At 33.4% G+C, this 19,789-nt stretch overlaps 2 protein-coding genes across 2 annotated transcripts; one reads left to right on the top strand and one right to left on the bottom strand.

Annotated features, from left to right (window-relative positions):
• The first annotated feature begins 865 nt into the window (after window positions 1–865).
• On the top strand, window positions 866–2,466 carry LOC108462418 (E3 ubiquitin-protein ligase PUB22-like). The gene has a single exon (XM_017762366.2). It carries the CDS (start codon window positions 981–983, stop codon window positions 2,199–2,201), a length of 1,221 nt encoding a protein of 406 aa, XP_017617855.1. The 5' UTR covers window positions 866–980; the 3' UTR covers window positions 2,202–2,466.
• A 3,045-nt stretch (window positions 2,467–5,511) lies between these two features.
• On the bottom strand, window positions 5,512–18,535 carry LOC108463054 (LEAF RUST 10 DISEASE-RESISTANCE LOCUS RECEPTOR-LIKE PROTEIN KINASE-like 2.1). The gene is made up of 6 exons (XM_017762991.2): window positions 18,410–18,535; window positions 17,393–17,546; window positions 17,192–17,272; window positions 9,595–9,731; window positions 8,070–8,691; window positions 5,512–6,674 (listed from the first exon to the last, which is right to left on the bottom strand). The coding sequence occupies exons 1-6, from the start codon at window positions 18,533–18,535 to the stop codon at window positions 5,629–5,631; spliced, it is 2,166 nt and encodes a 721-aa protein (XP_017618480.2). The 3' UTR covers window positions 5,512–5,628.
• Window positions 18,536–19,789: the final 1,254 nt, after the last annotated feature.

The raw sequence follows: 19,789 nt of genomic DNA, 5'->3' as shown, positions 1-19,789 counted from the left end.
AAATTTAATTTTGCTAAACCGTCCAAAACCAAAATTATAAAAATATTGAATCTAAAATCTTAATGTTTTCGATTCTAAACCTGGAATTGTAAGGTTCTTCGAATCATAAGAGTAAAGAAAGTTCCGTTTGGTTTTTAAAAACAGAAATCATTTTCATTTTCAACGAAAATGAAAAACATTATGAAAAATGTGTTTCGTTAAAATATTAAATTTAATTTTGTAAAATAAAAATGTGAGAATTAAAAAATAAAAGGATTTTCAGTTGTTTTCACTATAAATGTTTTGTAAAATTGAAAAAATTGAAAAAAATGTTTTAAATTTAAATGATTTGACCTTGGTTTTTTTTTTTTCGCCAAAAATGATTTAACTTTGGCTCAAACACGTATAAATGTAGGAAAATATTAGAATGTTGGGTAGGTACATAGTTATCAAAACATGTTTTTCATGTTTTCATTATAGAAAATAAATTTTTTCTCTATTTACAAAACATGTTTTTCAATTTTCGAAAATAGAAAATGAAAATATTTCTGGAAAAATATTCAAAGTATAAAGATTAAATTGTAAAGGTATAAAGAGTATAGGGCCAAGAATACAATTAAACCAGAATTAATATTTAATTTAAATCCAAAATCGAAATATTCAAACGGAAAATTAGCAAATTAGCTGACTTATGGGTTCACATTTCTCAATTTCCCATGTTGCTTGCAATTCCATATTCAATACCTTTGACTTTTGATCATATCTTTTAGTTTAGAGTAGAATTGGACAACATTATTACACCATACATCTTCACCATCACTTTTCTTTTTATATATATATATATATGTATATATGTATGTATGTATGTATATATATATGTATGCATGTAAGTATATATATATATATATTAAGTATATATATATATTAATGGCATTTGCTTGATGTTTTGTTTTGTTTTTAATCAAAGCACTTATTATTGGTAGTTAATTGCTGTGGAGAAAATGAATTGTCCACCAGATTTCAGATGCCCCATTTCCATGGAAATCATGAAGGATCCGGTCACCATCGTCACCGGAGTCTCTTACGAGCGGAAGAACATCGAGAAATGGTTCTTCGTCTACAACAAGAAGACATGTCCGACCACCATGCAATGCGTCGAGAGCTTCGATATGACCCCGAATCACACCCTCAAACGTCTCATTCTTGCCTGGAAAGAAACACTCTTAGCCCGTCCGTCCACTTCATCGTCTATGCCACAACCGTTGATCAAGCACGACGAGATGGTTTCCCTCTTCACCGCCCTCGAATCATCTCCTTTTAAAGTAAGTTCCATGAAGAAAATCCGAGCAATAGTCGAGTTAGGTGACGAAACAAAGTCCGATTTCATTCGATCCGGCGGGGTGGAGGCTGTTGTTGGAATGCTAATCAATCAGTTCGACAATTCTGATTTCGTTAGCTTTCAAGCATGCGAGGAAGCTTTAGGTATCTTACATTTACTCCCATTATCGAAACAAGACGAAAAATCATTTCAGTTGATATCAAAACCAGATCCAATGAGATCAATAGCGATCATCCTTCAACGAGGTAGCGCCGAAGCTCGATTTTACGCCATCACCATCTTCCGAAAAATAGCCAAAACCGGCTTTAACTGGAACCCTTTACTTGAAGATCAAGGTATCGACTTATTCAAATCCTTACTAGAACTAGTCTACGATGGGATATGCAACAAAGCAAGTTCATACGCACTCGAAATCCTTTTCGAAATCCTATCATCATCCAAGAAAAGCCGATTAAAAGCCATCGAAGCCGGCGCCATTTGCATCCTCATCGAGCTTTTACCCGATTCGAACCGATCCAAATCCGAGAAAATGCTGCTTTTAATAAAGCTATTATGCGAGTCACCAGAAGGCAGGATGGCTATAGTGGATCATAGTTTAGGGATACCTGTAATTTCAAAAACCCTATTGCAAGTCTCAAATTTAGCCACTAAACTTGGGGTTAAGATCCTGTGGCAGGTATGTAATTTTCACCCAACGGAAAGGGTATTGGAGGAAATGTTGATGTATGGAGCTGTGAAGAAGATGGTGACATTGTTGCATTTAGAGGGACGATTATCGTCGACTAAAAAAAAGGTGTTGGAGATGTTGAAGATGCATTGTAATTCATGGAGGCGACACCAATGTTTCCCTTGTGATTTGAAGGATTATTTGGGGGTAAAATAGGAAAAAAAAACATTGAGAAATGTTTGGTATACTTCCTTGTTGAATCGTTTTTTTTCTAATACAGTTTGTTTTGATTGATAGTATTTTTTATTCTTTGAATTCTATAAGTATTGTATTTGAAATGAAATATATGAAATGCTTTGAGTTTTATTAATCATGTAATTTTGTGTGTTTATTTAGTTTTATTTGAAGATTTTTGAATCGGATCAGATTGGTTGGTTGGATCTTTTGAACTGAAAATCAATTTAAGTATTAATTTGGAGAATGATTTTGAACCATTTAGATTAAGATTGAATCGGTGTTTAAATCAACTCAATAATTAAATTTTGAGTTAATAATATATGTTAAGGACAATAACGTAATTTAATAATATAAAAATATGAAAAGCTCAATTAGACTTGTGAGCCGTTCGTCAAGTATTACTAACCTCAAATTTGATTTGATCGATATCTCGATCTCAGCTTGATAATTACTGAATTGAATTCGAATTTTTTTCGAGTCGAACTGAAAGTAACTTGCGAGCACCAACGTTTTATTTACAAACTTGATAAGATAAGGTACTGAAAAATAAACTATTAACAAATATTATTTAAATCATTTAAAATTATACTACTAACCATTTACGTCTTTCATTGTTTTAATTAAAAATAAGTTTATTTTAGTTAATTGAGTCTTAACTCGATCTATATGGACATTGTTGCAAATGTAGGTTCGAGTACGCTGAAGCGCATTATTCTTCTATTTATGGGTGGAAAAGAGGCTATGGGTAATTTTAAGTATTGTGTAAAAAAAAAAGATATGATAAGAACCTATAATGAGGTGTATTAGAGACTAAGGGCTTATTTAAGTAAAATTACTATAAAGAATTATTTAAATAAGTTATTACGATTTAAGAGTTTTTTAAAATATATATAACCTTTAAATTATTATTTAATAAAATAGTTTTAATATATTTTATTTATTGTGATATATTTTAATTCATATTTTTATATTTTTATATTATTAAATTATATTATTGCCTTCAATATATATATTATTGATCATCAGCTTAATGATCGAGTTGAGCTCATACAACTTAATCAAACTTGAGTTCAAGTTTAAGTACAAAAATCGATAAATAAATTTAGTCTAGCTCAAACTCGAAACTATTGTCAAGCTCAAGCCAGATATCAAATTTCGAGTTCCGAACCAAATTCGAGCTTACCAGTATTTGAACTTGATTTGGCTCAATGACACTCCTAGTGGCACCTCATGAAGGTTTACCAAAAGGAAAGAAAAATGTTAAAATATGCCATAAACCCATGTGCTCTTCATAAATATGAAATTTAGTCATCTACTTATTAATTTCAACGTTCATTACAACATCTATTTTATTGTTATATTACTATCAAGTGAGTATTTTTTTTTCAATATACCGTACCAATGAATTTATTAGTGTTAACAATTGGACATAAATTTCAAAGTCTAAAAAGTAAAAAGATTAAAATGTTAAAAATAAAAATATATGGACTAAATTGCAAATTTGTAAAGAATAGAGCAATGTATGATATATTTGTAATAGATAAATCCACCGACCCTTTTTTTTCAAAACTGCATACGGAAGAATGAGGTTTGTCAAGAAATCATAAACACCGATAGAAAAGAGGTCAACATCTACTTGCTGTAATGTGATGGTGACGGTTTAAAGTCAAACCCCATTGGTTTAGTTTTGGTTGGCATCTGCTTTGAATAGTCAAAATTAAATTGGTAAAGCTTTGTTGCAAAAGAGTTAAGTTTACCACAATTTAAATGAATAAAATTAGTTATAAATAGGTAAAGGAAGACAAATTGGAAGCATTGTGTTTTAGTTGACTTGACTTTTTAGGTTTGAGAGAAAAATATTTATAAAATTTATTAATTAAAATTAACGTGTCTAAATAAATATATATTATTCTTTCAATATATATATTTAAAGGTCACATTCGGTTTGGTTGGATTTAAATATTTCGAGTTTAAGTTTTTCCGGCTTTAGATATTTTGTGTTTGAGTTTTTTGAATTCAAATTTTTTGAGTTTGAGTTTGGGTTAGATCGAATCGGATTTAAGTTTATTTAAGTTAGATGTAATTAGACATGTTCATGGGTTGAGCTATCCATCTAGGCTTGAAGGTCTACTTGAAATTTGGGAGGGTTTGAATAAAAATACTAAACTCCAAAAATGTGCCTAAGAAAAAAAAAATACCTGTTTAAAATATGGGTCGGGCTTGACTCATTTTAAGTTCATAATATTTTATATTATGTTATTTAGAAAACGTTAAAAAAACTATACTAAATATATAATAATACTCTATTGTAAATATTAAAATAATGTTAAGATGACTATATAAAATTTTTAATAAATACAAAATATATAAAATTATTAAATATTAAAATAAAATAAAATATTTTTAAAAAAGATAATAAAGGTGAGCCTAAAATGGACTTGCGTTAGTCTTTTGTAAATATGGGCGAGTTTGAGCAAAATTTTAAGACCATTTCGAACTAAGCCAGCTTGGACAAATATAAAGTATGTTAATATCATGCTTAGGCCCGACCCGACCCATGAGCACCTATAGATGTAATTTATATTTTTTATTTATTCATAGATGTAATTATCTACATAATTTAAAATATTTAAATCTCAATATGAATTTTGTTCATTGAGCTTTCGTTCGATTGACATAATTTTTTTTTTACAAAACAGTTGACATCATTATTATTACAACAATAAAGAGAATATGAGTTTGAACATGCTTAAACACGTTTTCCATCCTTTTAAGGGTTTGGAAGTTATAGGTAAAAACGGGTATTATATTATAAAAATCTCAATATAAAATTTAAAATTATTATTTTAAGTTTACTTTTATTATAATATATATTTTCAAAATCAATATTTGTTAGCATAAAAATATATAATATTAAGAGGGATTGATATTGATTTAAATCATCAAAACGTTTTCCCCCAGTTCCTTTAAATAATTTTATTGCCAAAATTTTATAATGGTGGCCAAAATTGTATTCTACAATGGGGACAGAAATGGTTTAATATCTTTAATTACAAGTATAAAAATTTATACTTTCTCTAAAAAAAATTTACTTTTAACACCAGAACTAAGTTGTCTGCTGAGTAGCACGATATAATCTGTGCTCAATTGTAACAAGGTTTTTTATGTCTGTTTTATGATCTATGTTCGACATTCGTGGCTGCTCCTCTTAAAAATGTTATCTCCAAAGTTCAAACATGTGTATCCTCTTGAGAATATAACCATTGTACCTAACACTTGTAGGTATCAATTTTATAAATTTGTTACGTATATATTTTCACCAGCATCAATAATAAATATTGCCAAAATTGTGAACAAATACAAATGCAACAATGTCAGCATACCAAATACTTTAGGAGTTTGCAGCCTATGATCTTGGAGGCGATGATACGAAAGGCTTAGGTGGGATAGTGAGCGAATTGGTGAACCCTTCCAACATTTCTACCACTCTACTCATTGTTGGGCGATTTGATGGGTCAATTTGTATGCACCACAAGCTCACGATTATCATCTTTCTTGCTCTCTCTTGATCATCTTCACTCTCAATATCTTCCAATCCTAGTTCTTCATCCAACTCTATACGATTATAGATCCAGTATGGAAAATATATTTCACTTGTTCGATCAACTTCAACACTAATGTTTTTTCTTCCCCCGACCATCTCTAAAACCATCATTCCATAACTATAAACATCAGACTTGTGAGACACTCTCCCGAAGTTTCTTGAGAATACTTCAGGAGCAATATACCCAGCAGTTCCTCTTGCACCTGTCATGGATATGGCACTTTCCTTTTCGAGACACAATTTTGCAAGACCAAAATCAGATATCTTTGGAATAAACTCATCATCTAAAAGGATGTTGTGAGGCTTGATGTCGAAATGCAGAATACGCGTGCTACAACCTCGATGCAAATATTCTAACCCTCTAGCTATGCCAATTGCAATTTGGTACAATTTATCCCACTTTAATCGACGATCTTTCCTCTCTTGAAATATGAACTTCTCAAGTGATCCGTTAGGCATAAACTCATAAATGAGAGCCCTACAATTTCTCTCAAAACAGAAGCCCAAAAGAGTGACTATGTTGACATGAGAAGTTCTACTAATGCTTGCAACCTCATTCATGAATTCTTCCCCATTACTTTGTGAATTATTTAAAATCTTCACTGCTACATGTCTTCCATCAAGTAGCTCACCTTTGTAAACATCCCCATAGCCTCCTTTACCTAATTTGTCTTGGAATGAGTTGGTTACCTTTTTAATGTCTGAGTATCTATACCTTCTAGGAGCTAGACATTCATGATCCTTTAAAAAGGCTTCAATGTTCTCATCTATATTATCTGATGTGAATTTTCTTATACAATAGTAGAAGGCAAGAATCACCAATAGTATTCCAACAATTGAAGAAGCTGCTGCATTCAGAGGGGTAGATATTAATGTTGTGTGTCAAATATAAATGGGAAACTGTATACTAAAGTAACTATTTTATCCTTGCTAATATAATTTTATATATATATATATATAAGCACAAATTGTTTTCAAATTTTTTATTTGTCAAAATACTCTTTATTTATTCATTATATACACATAGTCCCTCCTCAACCTACAAATAGGAAGATAATGCGTTTTAATGCACTCAAACCCACATTCTTCTGTATTGACAATAATACTCATGCTAATCAATCTAAAACTCAATCGTATTTAATAATACATACTTTGCATAATAGTTTTTTTAAAATATTAAGTGTATCAACTAAAAGCTACATTCTTATAGTAATAGGATCCTGGCATTGGATTCCATCATTGAAAGATGATGATACAATGAATGATATATGACACCCAAGGTACTGCATTATATTAAAACAAATAAAACTGAATAGGTAAAAGTTGGATAAATTTAACCCTTAACCTTTAAAAAACGAGTTAAATTATTTTTTTCACGAAAATGATGACGAATACATTAATTTTTAACATTGATAGCGTGGAAACTTGAATGACAGTCAATATGCACATCATGCTAATATAGCATCATTTGTCTTATATGTCGCATCAATTAGAATTTGTGATTATACTAAAAGATTTAATAATTTTGAAAATTTCTTTAATTCTTTCTTTGTTAATATTTGTATATAATTTTTATAACACTAGCTTCCAATGTCATATGCATTCCATGTGAGTTTACGCGTTTAATTTTTTTAAATATTTTATTTTTAATCGCAACAATTAATGTAAAATAATATTTATTATTTGAATTATTGAATATAATTAAAATATATTAAATTATCAATTCAAATATCATCACATAAAATTCACAAATCATAATTAAAGCATTTTAACATATTCAACATACAATATGGTTTCACTTTATATAATTAATGCAAAATAACATTATTGAAAATAATATATGGTTAACCCTAATATATTAATTAAATAATAACTTTATATTAGCACAATTTTTTACTAATAATTGTAATTTAAGTTATAATTATCACAACTTCTTTCTTACATTTTATACTTAGCATTCTATTCAAATGATAACTCTATTTTAAAATTACCACAATATTTATTTAACTAATAATTGTAAATTAAATTATAATATTTTTAAATGTGTAATCATTATCATAATTTTTATTAAATTATAGTTATTTTAAAATATGTAATTATTAAAATTTTATTTTATTTTAATTTTTCATTTTAAAAATAATTTCAATAATATAATAAAAATAAAGAATATTTTCATCGGTATATATTTTGATTCCCTTTTATCAATACTTTTGAGAATATAGAAAGATAGGGTGTAGGCTTACCAAGTCCCAGGCCCAGGTTGAACCTCGATTCGTTCTTGGGAGTACAGTACCAAGCATGAGGCCTATCTCTGCAGAAGCACTTGAAATGGTAGGTAGTATAATCAAATCCACACTTGCCACCACTCGCCTCACAAATGCTACAGTTGCTTGCTATCCATTCCACCATAAACCCTCTATTCAGTATGCCTTCAAGACTTCCCTCTCCGCTGGTAAAAGCCACAGGCACCACCACCCTTGTATCACAATATTCAGAAGCGAAATTCAACATAGGATCGTTACTAAACAGTGCCAACGTCGCATTACTTTCATTTTTAGCAGCACAATGAATATTGTACCGTGGAAGTTCGCGCGAGGACGACAGGTTGCAATTGAAGAACAAAAACGTTTTATTTTGGAGCGAAGGGAGTAAAAACCGGTCGGATGGAATGGATATATTACGGATCGAATGACTGCAAATGGCATATTTATCAAAACTAACAGCTCTAGACAAGTGACATGATTGGTTATGATAATAGATGTCATTGATGATGTAGTCACCATCACCAAAGCTAATCGATGGCAATGAGTTATTTCTGCAGTGGATTTCGAAACCCGGATAGCCACATCTAGGTTCGTCTCGACCCTGGATGAAGAATGGGAACTTTATGTTCATCTTACCGCAATATCTAGGCACGCTGCATATCGTGAAGTTTTCGTCCACGGCTATTAGTTTTCTTGCTTGGAAAAAGAAAGTGAAGAAAACCAAGTATAGCACTGGAAAGAAGGTTGATGTAAGGTTGAAGAAATGAATTTGGTTCATTTGGGAATCTTTGAAGTTTTTGGAAGAGAGTGATGGTGGCGAAGAGGATGGATATAAATGTATGGATGTTGTTAAATTGACCCAAGTCAAGTCATTAAAGAAATAAATGCATAATGACAGTGAAAGGTATTGAATGCAATATTCAATATTCAAAGAAGAAGATACATATCCTGCTAAAGAGGAAAAAGCAACCAATTACAATTAAAAGGTATTGAATGCAATATTCAATATTCAAACACATTGGATGCAAATATTCAATGCCCAACTTGATTGTCTGGTGTAAAATGTCAAAGAGGGAAATTGTTCATAGCCAGAAAGCATAAAGCAAGGATGCAACAAGAAAACGTTTTATTTAGTGATAATCATAAGCTTACAATTACAGAACTTTAGCAATATTACATTTGTAATTGCAAACAACTCTTCTCTCCAACCCCCCCCCAATCCCTAGCTGAGGTACCCTCCTGTTGAGCACCCGACGAGCTTGACTCCCCACTTGTTGGCTCTATGCATCTCCCATCCTCTTTTAACTCCTTCAGGTAAGATCTTGACCTCTAAGTCTCATCTTTAATGGAGTTACTTTTTGAAGATTCATCGAAAAATGAAAGGTCACATCCCCTAATGAAATAACACTAGCCATCTTTGAAAGAGCAATTAACATTTAAATCCAAGTGGCGACCCCACTTGATTAAATCAAAGAATGGCCTAAAGTCCATCCTATGTGTGTACATGAGGCCAAAGGCCACTTATATAGCCAACATGACCCCATCCACGATGATAGTCGAGATAGTCACTTGGACATCTTTGAGCATTTTCTAGTCTTTCACCTAAGTTGCACACACATGTTGAAGTTGAAGGCTCAAATCCTGAACTTCAATATCACGCTCCAATAGAATCTTCCAAAAGTTTTCGCTTGTCTTCAACAAATTTGCCTCTACTTTCTCAAATAGCTTGGCGTGCAAGCAAAGCTTTGCATTCTCCCCCTTCAATTGTGAATTTTCCCTTTTATAAAAGAAATTTCCTTTTAGACCTTCCGTAGAAACTCCCTCATTTATTTGTATTGCTCTATCATACTAGTCATACCTTTTTAAACTAGTCGTTCATTTTTTAGAAAGGCATCAGAAAGAGCATAAGAGGTCCCAGTAGTCTGATCAACCTTACGAAAGGGGACAACCGCTAGCTCAATACATGTTTCAATCAAGCAGTTTAGTCAGATTTGAAAATTGGATTAACCAATGATGTTGATGCCTAGAAAAGTTATTTACTTTGAACGAGACCCTCCCAAGAAGGTAGTATTGAATTTAACCCATCCTCAAGAGATTTTACATCTGGAAGAACCACAACAAATACCTCACGGGGTAAGGTTTCTCGCACTTTGTAACACCTCATGCCTGACCTGTTCACCTGATCTGAGTATGGAGCGTCACAATAGACCTATACTTAAATTTGGCTAACTTAGTTGCTATAATCAGTCTAAGAGCATAACCACATGATAATGAAGTTTAAAATACAAATTCTTACAACTAAGGTCTTAAGCCATCGAATATTTAACCTCTTAAATTTATACCCTTAATCTGCCCCTTACAACTCTTAGCGAAGATAATTATTTCAATTACCCAAATTCTAAAGGCGCTTTCAGACCACAATATCATAATTCCTAAGGCGAAGCTTCCAGTGGTACCCCATTTCCTATATGCATGACTTGATCCATCGGCGATCCCTGCTCTCCACTCTTTCTAGCTTGGTCCCTCTTTGAAGTCCTCAATTAATCTCACAAACTCTACGAACATCAGCCAAATTCGTAAGTTCAAGCAAATTTAATGAGTTCTTATACTATCTGTAATTAACCCTACCACATAGGGGTAATGAATGTAAAATAAAATAATACTCCTTGTTCGCTTAACACGAGCATTCTACCTCGGGGTGGTGGACTCTACCGAGCCTTCGAGCTACTCTGCTCACTACTTGACCTTCCTCTGGACGAACTCTCCACTGGACCATGTCATGGACACCTTTCCATTTCAACGAGTCCTATCCTTACTTCTTATTTTTCCTCTCTTTCGTACACTCTACCTACAGAATGTTCATTGCTCTTTGGCTTACTTGGCTATATGTCTGACCCTCCTATATTACACCTTTGTATTCCTTTCCTCGTCTATTCGACCAAGGGTCCTTAGGACATACCTTCCTTGGCAGACTCTTTCTTTCCATACCTTAGTCCTGAATGACTCGTTGACATTTCCGGATTTGCTGACCTCCAACATAACTTGCCTCTTTGGTGAACCCTTTCTCATTTTGCCTTATTGTTTGCAATGTGGGATTTGTTGTTCCAATAGGGTAGGAAGCGTGTAAATTATTGTACTAAAAAATCACACAAAGTTCAATTCCCAGGGAAGAGAGGTGTATCACAAGGATCTCTTAAATACTAGGTCTTTCCTTAGTCAGAATATCCCTTTTATAGTAATTTAATAGCACAATTAAATACTACTATTATACCCTCAAATATTGAAAGAAAAATAGGACAAAAAAAGAACACAAGAGTTTTAACGAGGTTCGGTAAATTATACCTACGTCCTCGGGTACTAACACCAGATGATAACTTTACTATCTCCAAAATATTACAAACAAATAGAATTCCTTAAGAATTCTCAAATAGGAGAAGAGAAAATCTAAGAGAAAAGATTGGTTGGGATGAATTGAAATGAGAAATGAGAAGGCCTATTTATAGTTGAGGTTCAAGGACCAAACAATAAATAGCCCATTATCTCAAGGACCAAAAAAAAATTATCCCATGCCACTTTTTCAAAGTCAACTTTAGGGTGCTAAACTTGCACCACTTGGATTGTTTGCCATTAAAATTGTCTACCATTAATCATAATGTTAACAATCTCCACCTTGAAGATTTGATTAGGATAATCACATCTTCACACACTTCCTTCAACTCCCCAAATTCGATAAAGCTATCTTTTATAGTGCCTCCAAATGCGCTCTCGGCGCCATACACTGAAGGTGCTCAAATTCTCGGGATGTTAATCAAGTTCAAACAATGATTAAACTTGATTGTTGTTACCACCTTGGTCATCATATCTGCGGGATTATCTGTGTCGAAATCTTACAAGTAGAATTTTCCTTTTCAAAGACTTCACTTTAAAGTGATATCTTACGTCGATATACTTGGTTCTTGAATGATAGACTTGATTTTTCGCTAAATGAATAGCGCTCATTTGTCACAATATAGACTAATGTGACTTTGAACAACTCCCAAGTCTTTCAACAATCCATTAAGCCAAATAGCCTCCTTAACGACTTACGTAAATCGCCATATATTCGCCTCTGTAGTAGACACACTCATCAGTATCATGAGTAGACTTCCAACTCACTGGGGCTTTAGCAAGAGTAAGCAGATACCCGTAGTTGAGCGACGTTTATCTAAATCACCAAAAAGTCGGAATCAACATATCCAACTACAAACCCGACCAAGTGCTTCATCCTGCTCAAAAACTAAACCAACATCTACGGTTTTTCGAAGATACCGTAGAATCCATTTCACAGCTTGCCAATGTCCTTTTCCAGGATCATGCATATACCTGCTCACAACTCCAACAGCTTGTGAAATGTCAGGCCGCGTAGACACCATCGCATACATCAAACTCCCAACTGCATTAGCATATGGGACTTTTGCCATATATTCTCTTTCTTCTTTAGTCTTCGGAGATAATTGAGCACTAAGTTTCAAATGAGAAGCAAGTGGGGTACTTACATGTTTTGTGTTTTCATTTACACCAAAACATTGTAATACCTTTTTCAAATATTGCTTCTGATTCAAACAAAGCTTGCCTCTCTGTCTATCTCTACTTATCTCCATACCGAGAATCTTCTTGGTCTCACCTAGATCTTTCATCTCGAACTCTTGATTCAACTGAGCCTTCAGCTTATCTATCTCTTTTTGGCTCTTGAGCGATTAACATATCATCAACATACAAGAGTAGATAAATGAAAGATCCATCATGCATTTTCTTCGCAAATACACACAATTGTCATATTGACTTCTTGTGTATACGCCTTCTCATAAAGCTATCAAATCGCTTGTACCATTGCCTCGGGATTGCTTCAATCCATATAGCGATTTGTTCAACTTACGAACCTAATTTCTACCACCAGCATCTCATGTATCCTTGAATTTGAGTCATATAGATCTCTCTTCTAACTCACCATGCAAGAAAGCCGTCTTAACATCAAGTTGAGCTAGCTCCAAATTCAACTGTGCTACCAAGGCCAACAAAATTCTAATGGAGGAATGCTTCTAACAGGAAAATACATCATTGTAGTCAATTCCTCCTTACGGCGTAGCCTTTAGCTACCAATCTTGCCTTGTAGCGAATATCCTTCTTGCTAGGAGATCCATCTTTTTTTGCGAATACCCACTTGCATCCGATTGCCCTACCTTTCGGTAATTGCGCCAACTCCCAAGTATTGTTCTTCCGGAGAGACTGCATTTCTTCATCCATAGCGCTTTTCCATTTATCACTTTCTAAGCTTTGCATTGCTTCTTGATAAGTGATAGGAATATCATCATCAACAACGGGAAGGGCGTAGGCCACCATATCAGTAAATCGAGCAGGTCTACGAATTTCTCTCCATGGCCTTGCAACTACAACTGGTTCTGGTGTACTTAACGGTTCTTGGGTCAGAACCTCTTCAACCTCTAATTCCTCCATTGTGGCGGGAGAATTAGACTTATTAACTGGGCAAATCCCCATCTGCTCAAACTCCACCTGTTTTGGAGTACACTCCACCTGCTGTGGAGTATCGCTCGTCTGAATATCTTTATCTGCTACCTTTTTCAATGTGGCAGATTCATCAAAGGTAACATCTCTGCTACATATCATTTTCTTTGTGCTTAAGCATCAAAGACGAAATCCCTTTACTCCGGAAGTGATTCCCATAAAGAGAGCTTTCTTTGCCCTCGGATCTAACTTTGACTCATTCACATGGTAATATGCAGTGGATCCAAACACATGTAAGGAATCATAATCATGTGGCGGTTTTCCGGACCATACCTCCATAGGAGTTTTTCTTTCTAATGCGAGATGATGGCAAGCGATTAACAAGATGGCGGTATGTCACGACCTCGACCAAAATTGCTTGCCCAACCCAACATTGGACAACATACATCGAACTTTCTCCAGCAATGTTCGATTCATACGCTCTGCCACTCCATTCTGCATGGTGTATCCCTAAGTGTGAAGTGTCGAACAATACCATACTCTTGGCACACATCGAAGAACGGATCACTTCTATATTCGCCTCCATTGTCCGTTCTAAGCCGCTTGATTTTCTTTCGATCGGTTTTCGATCATAGTTTTCCATTTAAGAAAAACTCCAAGCACTTCATCCTTAGTTTTCATGGTATACACCAAAACTCTTCTGGAAAAGTCATCAACAAAAGTAACAAAGTAGTGTTTTCCTCCCAACGAAGGTGTTTTGGAAGGCCCCCACACATCTGAGTGAATATATTCCAAAATACCTTTTGTATTATGGATAGCGATCTTAGAACTTCACTCTCTTTTGCTTTCCCGAACACAATGCTCGCAAAATTTTAATTTGCAAGCCTTTGCACCTTTCAACAATCCTTGCTTTGCGAGAATTTGCAAGGATTTTTCACGCATGTCCCAACTTCATATGCCACAAGCGCATTGAGTCCAAGTCTTTATTACTTAGGAAGGCTGCGGTATTGTTCCAATAACTGTACTACCTTGGTAGTAATACAAGTTATTTTTCTGATGCCCTTCAATATCACAAGTCGCCAGATGTCACTTTCAAAACCCCATCTCTCATAGTAACAAGCGAACCATTGGATTCCAAGGCTCCCAATGAGATGAGATTTTTCTTCAAACTGGCACATACCGAACATCGATCGAACTCGGTTGATCCATCTTGATTCTTTAATTGGATTGAACCTATCCCAGCAGTTTCTGAGCATTATCATTGCCCATATAAACAACTCCTCTATTTAGTTCTACTAAATCGAGAACCACTCCGGTTAGGGGACATATGATAGGTACAACCCGAATCCAAAATCCACTCATCCGAATGGAATGACGATGATGATGCAACCGATGATAGTTCGAGTCACTAGTATCATGCTTTGCAACACAAGCATCTACAATGACTTTTCCTTATTCTTGACTTTGGACAATTTTTCTTCCAGGTGGCCTTTCTCATGACAAAAGGCACATTCATCTTTCCGAGTCCGGACTTTGACTTTGATCTCCTCTTACGAGTTTTCTTAGAGTGTATGAACGACCTCGAACTACTAAAGCTTCGTATCTCTGATTGAGTTTTTCATTTGTCCTTCTTTCTCTGTTCATAAGCGTATAAGGCCACATGACTTCGCTCAGAGATATATCACTCCTGCCATGAAGTAGAGTAGTTTCTAGGAACTCAAACTCCTCAGGAAGTGACCCCAACAGCATCAAAGCCAAATCTTCATCTTTGAATGTCTCATCCATATTTAGCAAATCAGTGACTAACTGATTAAATTTGGTGATGTGATCATTCATTGTGGTACCTGGGACATAAGTGAAGCGAAACAGTCTTTTCTTCAAGTGGAGCTTATTTTGACTGTTTTTCTTCAAAAATTTTTCTTCAAGTGCCACCCACAACTTATTTGCAGAAGTCTCCTTTGAAAAAGCATACCTCTGCTCTCGAGAAAGGCATGATCGAATTGTGCCACATGCCAACCGATTGATCGCCTTCCAATCTTTCTCCTGTACATCATCTGGTTTCTCTTCATCAATGGCAATGTCTAGACCCTGTTGAAAAAGGGCATCTAGAACCTCACTTTGCCACATACCAAAATGGCCCGTGCCATCAAAGATCTCCACGGCCAATCTTGCATTTGCAATTGTCGGTCTTGTCCACATGGACGATGTTGAAGCTCCTAAACCGACCGTTTTTTCCATAATCTTTCAATATACCTAAGGAAATCTTTTCTGATGTGGAAGATCGGTTTAAGCGCAACCACAGAGCATACTACGATTAACCTTGGCTCGATACCACTTGTTGTTCCAATAGGGTAGGAAGCGTGTAAATTATTGTACTAAAAATCACACAAAGTTCAATTCCCGGGAAGAGGTGTATCACAAGGATCTCTTAAATACCAGGTCTTTCCTTAGTCAGAATATCCCTTTTATAGTAATTTAATAGCACAATTAAATACTACTATTATACCCTCAAATATTGAAAGAAAAATAGGACAAAAAAAGAACACAAGAGTTTTAACGAGGTTCGATAAATTATACCTACGTCCTCGGGTACTAACACCAGATGATAACTTTACTATCTCCAAAATATTACAAACAAATAGAATTCCTTAAGAATTCTCAAATGGGAGAAGAGAGAAATCTAAGAGAGAAAGATTGGTTGGGATGAATTGAAATGAGAAATGAGAAGGCCTATTTATAGTTGAGGTTCAAGGACCAAACAATAAATAGCCCATTATCTCAAGGACCAAAAAAAAATTATCCCATGCCACTTTTTCAAAGTCAACTTTAGGGTGCTAAACTTGCACCACTTGGATTGTTTGCCATTAAAATTGTCTACCATTAATCATAATGTTAACAGGATTACTTCTAGTAATCCACCTTATGTACAAGGCTAACCTAAGACCTTACTTGTCCCATGTGAGGATCACCTGACTCATCGTCTTAGGGCAATACGAGCCTACTAGCTTGCTTGCTTGTTTCTTCTTTACGACATTCATTGTGGCGACGTACCTACAATAAAGCATTATTAAGTTCCTTACTTGCAAATATTGGATTGTGATTTTTAAGAACATTTATCAAAAAGGTTAAAGTGCTTGAGAAGTCCCTATATTATAAGGAATAATGGAGGCTCTTCATTTCAAATTCTTACTTGCGATCCTCAGATATTTCCTTTCTCATTTCCATGGAAAGGTCAGCTCTCACCTGTCCTATTTTCTTCTAAACCTTATTAGGTCTTTGTCCATGTCTTATTAACTTTCCACTTATTCTTTTAGCGGATTCCTTCAGACTCGCTTTCCATACCTATGCTTTCCTTACTCTTCTTCCAACTACGTGGCCTTTCATGATCGGACGCATAGGCCTATATACTTCATCTGAGTTCTTGGTGGACTTTTTGCATTTTTCCCTTGTAGGACACTATGGGTTTTGTTTAGGGAAACAAAGTCCCGAAATCACATTTTCTAATACCACTGACTTTTGGGTCGCTACACAAAGTCAAGAAATGAAAAATTAGCATGCAATCACATAAGTTACTAGACAAGTGGTTGAGCACTACATACCTGATGGGGACCTAGCAAGAATTGCATCATACCCGCCTGAAGATATGCTGACACCAAGAGAAGAAACTGGCTCTTTTAGGTCTGGTTTTCAACATGGGCACCATGTGTGGAGCCCCGAGAGGAATTTGCTACCTACGATCCGAAAGCCTCACATACTTGTTAAAAAAGTTCCATGGCTCCAACTGTAGTCCTCGAAGATACTTGGCAACAACATCCCTAGAGTCAAAGGTCCATGAGTGCTCATGTTGTTCCGGCACTTAGCATTCCTCATGCCATCTAATAGGTCTGCGGGTACATACCCCATTGCCCCTTTGTCACGGAGGCAATAACGAAATACTCCTTGAACAAAGATGTCCTAAAGAACAACCAAATGACCATTATGATGGAGAATTTCATCAGTGTTGGCCCCATCGTGAATTTCCTCCAACTTCGGAAGACAACGAAAGCGAGAGGGCTTAGACCTCTTCCATTTTATAATTATTAATGTTAAATTTTATTAAGAAAATAATATTGTAATATTCAATAATTTCATTAAAATAATTAATTATTTTAATTATATTAATAATTTATTATATTATTAAATATAAGTATGTATGTTTAATAATATTGTAAATTATAATATTTGAGATTAAAATTTAAAATTTAAAACTACTCTTAATATAATATTATTTAACCCAATTCAAGTAAGTTTTATTTAAAAATCAAGTGATGTTTTACTTTTTTGAAAAGGAAAGACGATTTTCAAATAACAAATGGCTTTTTTTTTAAATCAGTAAATTATTTTTCGTTAATTAAATTATTTTTATTAAACAAACACAAGAAAATATGAAAATATTTTTTATAAAACAAACCCACCTAATTGAAAATTAATATAAAATGTCAAATTTTAATGATTTAGAAGTCAAACATAATAATTTAAGTTCTATTAATTTTATTAAAATGTACTTATTTTATCAAACTAATTTAGATTCGTGTTAAATGAAATCAAATTATTAATTTTTATAATAAAATCAAATTTAATTTAAATCAAGGTAATTAAATCAAAATTTGAAGTTTAAATTAAAATTGATGAGCTAAACTGTAAGAATGAAATTTAAAATTAAGATTGCATTTCATTGAAAACAACTATTGCATGAGGTGGAAATAAAAAAAATGATAAATGTAACAATAAAGGGAAGAAATGAAGGAGAAATTCCCTATCTCCATTGCGCCACCAACCTTTAGCGCATGACCCGGACACGTTTCCCCAATCACAGCAGCTCCGCCAACCACAAAGTTCAATGTAGCCCATAATTCATCATCACTCCCATAATGTACGCAATCTAGGTAACGGCTAACACACATTTTCTTTAAGTCATCCCCCGTTAAACCAATAATTACAATTTTATAATTTTCAAAATCGCATCCTACACCTAAATTGCCTCACTACAACTCATGGTATTAGGGAAGGTAACCTCTTCTTCCACTAGAGTGCAATTCTTAAGGATATATTGAAAATATTGTTTATGAAGCACAGCTGAATTTTAAAAAATTTTCATAAAATCTGATCCTTTGTTATGTTATTTATGACAATAAATTTTATTAAATTCAACACCTGTATTTTTGAATCAATCAGACTTACTTAGTTATGGCCTTCCATGAAATGATATTCTCTTTTATTCTCGAATTTTCAGTTGCTAAGTGCATATGGGTTGTTATCGCAAACCGGGCATAAAATGAAAATTATATAACTTTCCAGTGTGGAAATCGAAATTCACTATCATGGGTACTCGTGAAAAATAGAATGCATTTTGTATCTAAGTAAATTTCTCTAAATTTCGATAGAGTATTCATGTATCAACTGCATATATATTAAAGCTACCCCATGGCCTTTTTATGTAGGAAAAATCATAAGAGTTCTATTTGAATAGGAAGAGAGAAAATAATTTTTTAATAAAACCCCAAAATCTCTTTGGACTCGGTGTGGTGGGTGGCACGATTCTCAATGTGCGCCTACCTTTATATCAAATGAACTCATTAGGTCTTTTATGTATTATGTACAATTATATGTGTATATTAATTTTAATTAAAACAAACACATATAATTATCCAACCAATAATTAATTTTTATTTCTAAAATATAATTTATTTAAATATTTAAAATTTAATTATTTTAATTACATTATTTTCTCAATCCAATTTTAATACCATCAAAATCGAGATGATTTTACTATATTAGAATCTATAAGTAAATCAATTTAATTGTCCTATTCAGCAAAACTATGTTGACTAATTAATTTTTTCTCACTTTGAATTCAATTATTAAAATTTTATCTTTAAATTTTATCCAAATTTATTTAAAATAAAACAAATAATATCATATTAGTAAGATTAAAATTATAAAATAATGAATTTTTTTAAAAAATCAAGATTTACCATTATCAAACAAAATAATTATACTCAATTTCTTATTTTTTACTAATACATCAAAAATTTTATAATATAAATTTAGTGCTTATAAAATTCAATACTAAAAATATTTAGCATTTAATTTTTAATTTATTAAACACACTCTCACCTAGATTCAGTACTTAATTTTTAGTTTATAAAACAAGATCT

The sequence above is a fragment of the Gossypium arboreum genome, chromosome 13 (genome assembly GCF_025698485.1).
Source record: "Gossypium arboreum isolate Shixiya-1 chromosome 13, ASM2569848v2, whole genome shotgun sequence".
Lineage (NCBI taxonomy): Eukaryota > Viridiplantae > Streptophyta > Magnoliopsida > Malvales > Malvaceae > Gossypium > Gossypium arboreum.
Note: the sequence above shows the minus strand (reverse complement) of the source record. Positions and strands in the feature narration are given on the sequence as shown.

Coding starts and splice junctions, on each gene's coding strand:
- LOC108463054 (XM_017762991.2), bottom strand. CDS start 18,535: ATGTGTGTTAGCCGTTACCTAGATTGCGTACATTATGGGAGTGATGAT. Junction 17,547..18,409: donor GTCCGGGTCATGCGCTAAAG/GTTGGTGGCGCA, acceptor GTTGTTCTTTAG/GACATCTTTGTTCAAGGAGT. Junction 8,692..9,594: donor TAAGTGGCCTTTGGCCTCAT/GTACACACATAG, acceptor TTCTTCATCCAG/GGTCGAGACGAACCTAGATG.
- LOC108462418 (XM_017762366.2), top strand. CDS start 981: ATGAATTGTCCACCAGATTTCAGATGCCCCATTTCCATGGAAATCATG.